The 10,842-nt window shown below is 39.5% G+C and overlaps 1 protein-coding gene across 1 annotated transcript; it reads left to right on the top strand.

The window, feature by feature from the left end:
* The first annotated feature begins 254 nt into the window (after positions 1-254).
* Positions 255-5,264, top strand: LOC310793726 (uncharacterized protein). The gene is made up of 4 exons (XM_083655589.1): positions 255-310; positions 1,215-1,574; positions 4,588-4,739; positions 5,086-5,264. Exons 1-4 carry the CDS (start codon positions 262-264, stop codon positions 5,212-5,214), a joined length of 690 nt encoding a protein of 229 aa, XP_083511715.1. The 5' UTR covers positions 255-261; the 3' UTR covers positions 5,215-5,264.
* Positions 5,265-10,842: the final 5,578 nt, after the last annotated feature.

The raw sequence follows: 10,842 nt of genomic DNA, 5'->3' as shown, positions 1-10,842 counted from the left end.
GTGAGGCGATCTACAGTATGTCGATTTGGTTAAAACACACATTTTCTAACTCCATTGGTTATTTTAACTTACATACCCGTCACATGTTTTCATGTTGTATATAATTGATTTTCAGTGATCATGGAATCATTGATCAGGTGATTATTTTATTTTGTCTCATAGCTGTAATCATCGGCCCACGCCACACTTCCTGCCTCTGTCTGTGTATATCTGAGGAAGAGCGACAGAAGCACCCAGTGGCTGCTATTGTAGAGGAGGAGGATGCTAGTCCAGTGGTCCATACTGTTGCTCTGTCTTTCTGCCAGTGCCGGTATGTCCATTTATTTTATGCTCTTTTTAGCAACATGTTTGATTACTGTTTAAATAAGGGATTTTTTTAATCTATTTTCCTGTGTATCACATGCTTTTTTTACTCTATATTACCTAAGGAGATGGAATATCTGGAATATCAAATGTTTAATTTTGCTCTACCAAGTTGTGTTCTGTGTTCTACGTAGTGTCTTTTTTATTTATTTATTTATTTATTTATTTATTTATTTATTTATTTATTTATTTATTTATTTATTTATTTATTTGTTTGTTTGTTTATTTATGTTTGTTTGTTTGTTTGTTTGTTTGTTTGTTTGTTTGTTTGTTTGTTTGTTTGTTTGTTTGTTTGTTTGGTGCTTATTCTCCTCAATAGAATACCGCGGGGATGACATTATTTTTGTAGACCAACCGAAAAGTCTTGGTCAGTCCCGCGTCAAGAGGTCAATGGCATTTTTGTACGGGGATTTTAGTTAAATGCCTGAAATAAGCTCTGTGGTTAACAAAAGTTTATGAAACAGCAAACTTTGTGTTCAGCAAGATAGTCTTCCAAAATGAGGACCATTTTTACGATTTTTGAAACATTTTCTAAAAATCGCCTTTACGCTTCAAAAATCATAAAAGTGGTCCTCATTTGTGAAGACTATCTTTCTAAACATAAAGTTTGCCGTTTCATAAACGTTTGTTAACCACAGAACCTATTTCAGGCATTTAACCAAAGCCCACAAACCAAAGATCCCGTTGACTTTGAGACAAGGGAACATCCAGATCATAATAGGTCTCAGGACTCATTCCTGCGATACACCTCCTGATTTTTGAGTACAGACTGTTACTCCATTGTCACTGTTAAGACAATGCAGATCTCGGTCTTGTATGGTTTCAGCTGCTTAACCTGATGTCTCTTACAGCAGATCGCATCACCCAGGTGAAGAGCGGAGGTAACTTCACCATGGAATGCTCCACTCAGCAGTGTTCCACCATGGGATGTCCTGTCGTCAATGTTGCCGATGACGACGGGTTGTACGTGTACCACGGTTTAATCCAACGGGAAGAGGTGCTCTACTATCATCCCAAACCGGGGTCTACAGACTCAAAAGTCACCCCGAGGCGAAACTACCGGCGCAGGGTCCAAACACAGGGAACTCTGAAGAACAACACAGTCACCATCAGCAACCTGACTCTGAGGGACTCTGGCATCTACGCCTGTGTCTACCATAACTTCCCCCACCGCGAAGTCCTTTGCAATGTCTACATACTTATAGTAAAAGGTGAGTGAGTTTATTTTCTCATTTCTTGAAAACCACACAAAGCAAAAGAAAAAACGCACTTCAGCTGACAACGCCAGACCGGTGCCTCTGAGACAAAGGGACTGAGTTAAACTAGTGAAGCAAAAGGATCTGGAGCACATTCCTGCAAATCAGAAATGATGTGCGATCCAAGATCCCTGCCTTTGAAGCGCTCCCAAATGAACATGCCTTTTTTGAAGCTTTGCTGAGCCCTCCTCACTCCAAGCATCTTATTTCTAGATTTATATGTCTGTTTGATAGACACACCATGGCCTCTACTGAGAGGATTAGAGAAGCTTGGCAGGGGGAACTTGGTATTGATTTATCTGACATTATATGGGAAAGGAGTCTGTCAGTGGTACAACTATGCTCAGTTAATAGTAGACACCAGCTGATTCAATTTAAAGTCGTTAACTGCCTTCCCTACTCTAAGCACAAGTTGCACAAGTTCTTCCCTTCTGTCTCACCACTGTGTGACAGGTGTCAGGTGTCAGAGGGCACTCTGTCTCACGCCTTCTGGTTCTGCCCTTCACTGATGGGATTCTGGGCCAAAATATTTGACTGGTACTCTAAGGCCTATAAAATAACCCTTCACCCGGAGGCAGGACTCGCCATCTTTGGCTGCTCGGAGACCTCTCTGGACTTCCCCACAGCTGTGCAACAGTCTGACACTGGGGACAACTGTTGCAAAAAAAAACTCATCCTGAAAGAATGGAAGTCCCCCTCTTCACCTTCTTTCCAACTGTGGTTGACGGACATGATCTCTGTCATAAGGATGGAGAGGCTCAGATCCCTGAGAGCCAACTCAATTAAAAAGTTTCAAACTATTTGGAACCCGTTTCTGGCATACCTCGACGAGGTTGGGGGCAGGATCTGGAGCACACGGTCAAAGTTCTGCAATTTTAATAAGTGCAAACACGGAAGACTGACTCTGACTTGGATCCGCAGGGATCAATCCTGGGCCCTTTATTATTTTTAATTTATATCAATGATATGGTCATGACATGTACCAAACTCCTCCCAGTATTATTTGCGGACAATACAAACCTTATAGCTTCACACGAAGACTTCAACACCTTAATCAGAACTGTCAACGAGGAACTATCTTCTGTTGCGGAATGGTTTCAATTGAACAAATTAACCCTCAATGTGAAAAAATGCAATTTTATGATCTTTTGTAATGTTAATAAATATTATCCTATAGAACTAGCTCAAATTTTTATCAATAATGCTGAAATTGAATTAGTTCAGCATACTAAATTTCTAGGGGTTATTATAGATAGCGGGTTGAAGTGGTCTTATCATATTGACCTTGTCTCAAAAAGATCTGCGAAAATGCTTGGCATATTGAGGAAGGTCTGTCCTTTAATTCACTCCTCAGCTCATTTAACCTTATATTATAGTTTTATGTTCCCATTCATTAATTACTGTAACATTATCTGGGCGGCAACTTATCCTACATATCTCAACAAACTATGCATCATACAGAAGAAATATCTAACATTTATATCTCATTCTAATAGATACGCTCCTTCGGCACCCCTCTTTAAAAAATATAATATACTACCCATTGACAAAGTGAATGTCTATCAAACATGCTTATTCTTACACAAGTTTATATATAGGAAACATGAGCTTCCAGTCACCCTTCAGTATCTGTTCATTCCCACCACAAATGTCCCTTCATATCAAACAAGACACAGCAACAACAATCTACTCTTACCGCGCACACGGACTTCAAGGCACCAATCCAACATTACTTTTAGAGGTCCTAAGCTTTGGAGTGAATTAAGCCTACCGCTAAGATCAATGTCATCTTATTCTGCTTTCAAAAAGCACCTGAAGAAACATCTACTATCCTCCTGATCCCTGTACTCATCCTTCTCTGACAGATTTTGACAACTTTTCTCTAACAGACTTTGTTTTCCTCTTAGCCTTCATATTTTTGCCTCAGATGCAAATGACCTTGTTTTTGCTGCTTTGCTGATTTAACATGTTTTTTTTTTTTTTTTTTTTTTTTTTTTAGTGTTTAGTCTGCATGTCACGAAATTGATATGGGTAGGTGTGGAACTCTGTACAAGCCTGCAAATGCTTCGTTCCCACCTTGCACAGATTTGTACCTTAATTTGTGCTAAACAAATAAACTAAACTAAACTAACTAAACTGACGGAAGACTGAAGGTTTTGACTCTGAAGAAGACACCTGTGTGTGTCGAAACGTCTGTCTTCCGTGTTTTCACCTATTAAAATTGCCGAACTTTGATCGTGTGCTCCAGATCCTTTTGTTTCACTAGTCCTTCTCCTTATCAATCCCAGGCAATTTCCTATACACTTGTTTAACTACATATCTGCCATGTTTTTAGTCATATGTGTTCGCTTCAGATGGCCTTAGTAGCATTGTCTCTTCTTGCTCATCTCTGATGTGGAAAAAATCCTAAATCCATCCACCCAGCCATCGTCAACTGCTTATCCAGGATTAGGTCGTGGAGGTAGAAGTTCCAGCAGGGGATTCCCTTTCCCCCGGCCACATTAGCCAACACTTACTGCGGGATTCCAAGCCGTTCCCAGGCCAGTGTGAAGATATATAGTATCTCTCCCTCTAGCCCTCGCTCTGCCTCGTGGTCTCCTCCCAGCTGAACGTGCCTGGAACACCTCCCTATAGGGAGGCGACCAGGTGGTATCCTTACCAGATGCCCCGAACCACCAACTGGCTCCTTTCTATGCAAAGGAGCAGCAGCTCTACTCTGAGTCCCTCATGGAGGACTGAGCTTCTCACCTTGTCCCTAAGGGAGATGCCAGCCACCCTCCTTGAGAAAACCCATTTCAGCCGCTTGTATGTATCCGCGATCTTGTTCTTTCGGTCATGACCCATCCTTCATGACCATAGAATAGGAACGAAGATCACCAGATGAAAAGACAAAAAAAACATGAAAAAAATCAATGGTCACTATATTGTAGTCGATGCTCCTTTCTTGCCTTTCCTCCGTTCCATACAGAAGAGGTACCCTGTCCCAGACAAGTGGAACCAAAGACTACTGATCCCACCATGCATTGCATCCATGAGAGCAGCCGGCCTCTGGTTTTAATCTTCATCGTCACCTTCATCGCCCTGGTATCTGTCATCATCGCCCTGCTGGTCATCCCAAGGGTCAGTCTATACCTCTCTCTCTCTCTCTCTCTCTCTCTCTCTCTCTCTCTCTCTCTCTCTCTCTCTCTCTCTCACCCCCTCTCCTTTTAGCAATCTAAACAACAATTTAATATCCTTACAAAGTTCTTCAATTTCAATTTCAATTTCAAACTTCAATTTGGATGAAGAGCTTGTGAAATTGTGATGATCATGCAGTCTGATTTAATTTTTGATTAGTAGGCTAGAGCAGAATAAAATCATAATTTTTCTGCCCCACAATACATATTGCCAAATTTTTTGCCTTGGAAAATATTCCCATCTTTATTAGCTGGATATATTCACTGATCAGAAACTGCATTCCCAACAGGTGAGAAAATGCATTGAAGGCAGACGTGAAGAACGTAAGCCCCAGGCCCCCAAGGACTGTGTGTATGAAGAGATGAGAAGGAACGGCTTCCAGCGTCCATCTATCACAGTGCAGACGTATGACCTATAGGTTCACTAGGCCCTTCTCACGGGGGCCATTTTGTGTCGAAAAGGCAGGGTAAACACAGGTGCAAGCAAAACACTAATGAGGGTTTCAAACTTCCATGATTGGAATTTGGAAACCCTCATTAGTGTTTTGCTTGCACCTCTGTTTATTCTGCCTTTTCAACACAAAATGGCCCCTGTGAAAAGGGGTCTATTGTCCACCACAGTGCAGACCTATGACCTGTCCTATACTATAGGTCCTATACTACCTATAGGGTCACTTCTGCCTTTTGACTCCTCTGATCTGTTCAGTATGCTGATATATGTTTTTCTATCAAGTAAGCTAGAGGAAAGACAAGCAGATTGTAATATAAGTTCCTGGTATCGCCATAATCTTCAGCAGAACAGCATTTGTAAGCCTTTAAAATTACAGGCCATTAATGATTGGAAATAACTAAATAATATCCAATAGTCATTCTTATACTATAACTAGTTATTACATCTAATTTACTTTGATATTACTTAGTTATTTCTAGTTATTACTACATAATTAATTATTGTATATTATATATTATAATGTTGTAATGTTATATATTATATTATTATATATTCATTTAAAGGGTTGCACAGTCATTTCTTTATTCCACAATTGCAATACTGTAGCGTAGCCTGTAGTGTAGTGTGCATTGCCACTGTCAGTTGAATTGACCAGCTGGATCTCTGGATCTTGTTATAACTCTATGACGGAAGTTACATTCATTTCGAGAGGCAGTTTGGGGTTGTTAGGGTTAGGGAGGTTAGTGTGTAGCTGGGAAGTACGTCATAAGCTGAGAGGTTGCTCAGTTCCTTTTTCCATCAACATCTGAGTGTTTTTTTTATAACTTTTTGAATGACTGTAAATACAATGAGATATGACACAGGCCTAATGGATAATGTCACCAGATGTTTTCTTCTTCATGTAATTAAGTCCAGTAATTTGGGGTCCAAGCACCGCAGGTGATGCAACCCTATTGTTTTTAGTCTGTATTTCCTTTTGCTTGTTCATGTTTTTGCTGATCTGGTACTCAGAGAATGTAAGATCCAGAGCAACCATGTGGATAGGTTTCAAATGTCCCACACTAGTCATTCAAAAAATATATTACACCTTCGACGCTATTACAGGGTGGGGGGACTTTCTTCGATTCCTTGGCTTCAGACAAATCTACTGTATTGCACATAATACTGATTTTAATTTCTGCCATGATAGTTTCTCCAATGCATTGAATTGTATGCAAAACATACATTTGAAAACAAAATCAGGTTATTATTGTGATTTTGCAAAGCTAAACATATTGTATTATGGAGCAATCAAACTTCACATCCATATTTGTGAAGTGGTTCCAAAGAGTGCCACATCACATTTGGTCATGCTCTATAATTTTACTGTAAGGGTAGATTGGCGATTTTGCAAAGTGTGATGTGTCGATTTTTACTTTTTTAAGACAGTGTTCTCAGAAGCCAGCTTTGACCGATGTAAAAAAAAAAAAAAAGATTGCTCAATAAAACCATATCTGAATAAAGTGACACACTGGTTGATTTGACCCCCCTCCTCTTGAAACAAAAGAGACTCAGACTCAACATGGTAATATTGCATCATGAAGAAAACTAAACACCAACTAATACAATGATGTGAGGCTGCAGGTATCATTCCCAAAGATATGTGTCTGCTTTGTCTGCGGCTGTCTCTTAATCTTCTGCCTCTGTCAGCATTTTTAATGTCGTTCTTTTGTTTTTGATGAGAGAGCAGGAAACACGCTACAATGTAGGCTAGAGCAGCTCGGAAAACAAAACCACAGACAGCCCTTAAAGAAAAACAGGCTTGACACAATTGAGGCCATTTACACCTGGCGCTAACATGCGTTTTCTGTGATCAGATTGCAATCAGATTGTATTTTATCACTTCAGCCTGATTCCATTTACACCTGGCGTTAACATGCATTTTCTGCAATCTGATTGCAATCAGATTGCAGAAATGGTTGTCCTCTCAATCCGCATAAAGTTGCTGTATCCAGATTGAGAGGACACATTGCATTTACACTTGTGTTCAATGTGTACACAATGCATCCCTGACCACCTCCGGAGGTGGTTTGGCCGATCAGATTGCAATCCTTCTTCAATGCGTTTTGGGGGTGTTTACACCTGGCATTTCAAGTGATAAAACACAATCTGATTGCAATCTGATCACAGAAAACGCATGTTAGCGCCAGGTGTAAATGGCCTAAAGATGCTTACCAGTTTTGAGTGCTCTCCTTTTTTCCCTCACCATGCACGACTGGGGTGGGTTAGACTGCGGGGAGGCTCACCCCCTGCTTACCACTTATCACAGGCTACAAGGGTACATTAATTAAGGGCTAGTTAATGAACTAAATGAATTAACTAATTTGTCTAATAATAATAATAATAATTTATTAGGGGTCTTCGTGAAAGGTTGTTGGTTGGGTTGAGGGATGAAGTTACGGAAGTTAAGGTTAGAGCCAGCTTACGTTCAAGGCTGTTAATTATTAAGGGTTAGTTACTGTTAACCAGCTTAACGGCTAGTTAATGCTTATTATTAATGAATGTAGCTACCCTTATTGTAAAGTGTTACCGTAGCGTGAAACCTGGTCTGAGGTCTTAGCTCTTTCCAACAGTGTTTCAAACCTCTGCCTGCGGTCACACAGCTTCAAGGCCTCGATGTTTATGCTTGTGTTAATAAAAGGTTCTAGACCTAACCAAGGTTTTAACCGCCTTGCTCCTCCTCAATGATGATTGATTGTGCAACAAGCATTGACCTAGATACCACTTACACACACTGTGAAACACACACTGTAAAACACACACCGTACGGTGTAACACACACTAACAGTAACTACACACTGTGTAAGTACACGCTGTGAAACACACACTGTGTAACACAGACTAAAAAACAAATCTAAAACTTATTTCCACTAATATGCACATGCAGAGCAGTTTTTATTAGGAACAGCATGGGCTACTCATACTGGGCATCAGCTTTCAGCTCAGTGTCAACCAGCTACCAAAGTGACACCCGCTAAGGTTGTACGTCGCATGCCATGCGGTTCAACTTGTTGCACGCTGACTCGAAGTTGTCACTGCTGAGATGCTTTTGTGCTGACCACAGTTGTTTGATGTGTGAACTCTAGAGACTGCTGTGAAAACCAACTCGTCTGACACCAACAACCAATAATTGCACAAAGAAACAGGTGTTACAGGTGTTCCTAATAAAGTTCTCCGTGAGTACTCCTCAATTCATGGTTGCTACATAATCATTACAGCATTACTGTCATAAAACATCATTTTAACATCTGATTAGTGTGATGAAGTGAAATAATCATTTTGAGTGTAGGCTATATGCAATTTAACACAGCTGTAAGGTGCTGAAAAAGTAGATTTAAAATTAAAGATGATTTTAATAGCCATAGTGAGTAAACATGTTACAAACGAGGAATTTGTCTGTGCACGATGTATCGCAGCGATCACAGCAATAGCAAAATATGAAGCAGACAATAAGACAATCTTCAAATTATAAACTATAAAGTGCATTGTAAAAGATCTTTAAAGTGACATACAGTGGGGTCCATGTAAATGTGTGTAAATTGAATAGTAATATGAAACATTTTTTGTATAAATAATCAAATAATGTACAAACAAAAGTATTATAGAGCTAAAATCCACTATGTAGGCCAGGGGCGTAGCTATGGGTGAGCCTGGCGCACTTCTTGCCTAGGCCCATCCAATCACAAGACGGTAAAACTTCTTAAATGGCTGACATTACTATCTTTCAAAGCCTGCAATGGGCTCATTTTTAGAGATAGAGTGAGGGCCCTGTTATCATATGAAGCTAGTATGTATTGGTGCCAACCCTGTCATGTTAACTTGTTGGGAAGGAGGCTAAGTAATGCTCTAAATTTAGGCTAGATTTCGACGAGGCAAAAAGTGGCATGGCCATTTTCTAAGGGGTCTCTTGACCTCTCACCTCAAGCTATCTGAATGAAAATGTGTTGTAAGGGTACCCACGAGTCTCTCCTTTACAGTCATGCCCACTTTATACTAATCCTATACCGTTTTGCAAAAACCATGCATTTTTTTTTTTTTTTTTTGCATGCAGTATGAATGTTTTATTTGCACCTATTCTATTTGAACATGTTTGCATACTGGGGTCCCTAAACAGTTTTGGAATTGCATAAATTGGGTATGACTGGAAAGTTGATATTCTTGTTCTTAGAATATAGGAGAAATGATGTGATCATGCTGCCATGCTAGCATTACTTATGTCAGCATGCAATGCATGCATTTTGAGCTGAGATAAGTGATGTTACAATCCTCTACCCACACGCCTTGGCCAGTGTCAATAGTGGGGCTTTGCTACAGTGTAGGTGTCAAAAGACCCTTTTAACAGCAAACAAAACAAACCTTGAATGACTTTGCAGTACGCTATTTCCTGGCCATTTCAAACAATTGGAATGACCTACCATGTTACCTAAAGAGCAGGTGGACCATGTGTCCCAGGACATGACTTATTGATGTGTCCTGGCTGGGACACATTCAAGGAACTGTAAAACCCATGTAAAACTCTTACTATCAGACCTCATATTGACCACTTCACAGTCCCAACCTTATAAAATAACATTTGAATCTAGGCCTAAGTATTTAATGGGAATATTAACATATTTATATTCATCTAATATTGACCTAGAATATGAATTAGAATATAGGATAGTATAAATTATGTTATCATGCTGCAATGCATTATTTGCTGTTAGGATCCTCCAGTCTACCCACAAGGCTTGCTCAGTGTCAAAAGTGGGGTTTTCTAGGTGTCAAAATGGTTTACATGCCATTATGCCCTTTTGACAGCAAACAAACCCTACTTTTACTGTCTTTGCAGTGAGTTATAGAATGATTTGTAAATAGGTATACAATTATTTATTTATTTTACTCCTGCTTATATACATATTCATAGCGGACACTCTACATTACACTTGTATATCATTTTAAATAGCAGTTTTATAACCTGTTTTGTAACCTGTTTTATATACATTTGTTTGCTGTCCTTGTTTGTTTGTTTTAGTTTACCCTTTCTTTTCCTTTGAAAGTACATTAAGAGCAACGTATACTGCCCTCCAAATCAAAACCGCAGTAACTACAATTTTGGTCAAAATTGAGTTATTATTGAAATTGAACTTTTAGATATCTGTTTTATCATGTGACAAATTTTCTAAGTTCAGTCTTGCTCTATATTTGAGAAAACAGAGTATAAAAGTTGCAGTAACTACAAAATCCAACCAAAAACCAGACAAAACTGCAGTAACTACACTTACTACAGTTTGATTTGCTTTCACAGAGCTTCCGCTGGACTTAAACAGAGATAAACGCAGTAACTACACTTTGAGGTGTAGTTACTGCGGTTCAGACTGGTTTTTGGTTGGATTTTGTAGTTACTGCAATTTTCCCGCTCTTTCCATAACAAAGCCCAACATATCAATCACTCATAATGGCACAATCTGTTTAGTTAATCCAGTCAATTCCCAATATGAGAGCGCACTGACAGCTGTCCAAATTGTTAATGAATGAGTCTTCAGTGTCTTTAAAATCGTAAATGCTGTATTCCTAG

The sequence above is a fragment of the Poromitra crassiceps genome, assembly GCF_964638095.1.
Source record: "Poromitra crassiceps genome assembly, chromosome: 19".
Lineage (NCBI taxonomy): Eukaryota > Metazoa > Chordata > Actinopteri > Beryciformes > Melamphaidae > Poromitra > Poromitra crassiceps.
The sequence above is the reverse complement of the archived record's forward strand: the minus strand, read 5'-3'. Positions and strand labels throughout refer to the sequence as shown.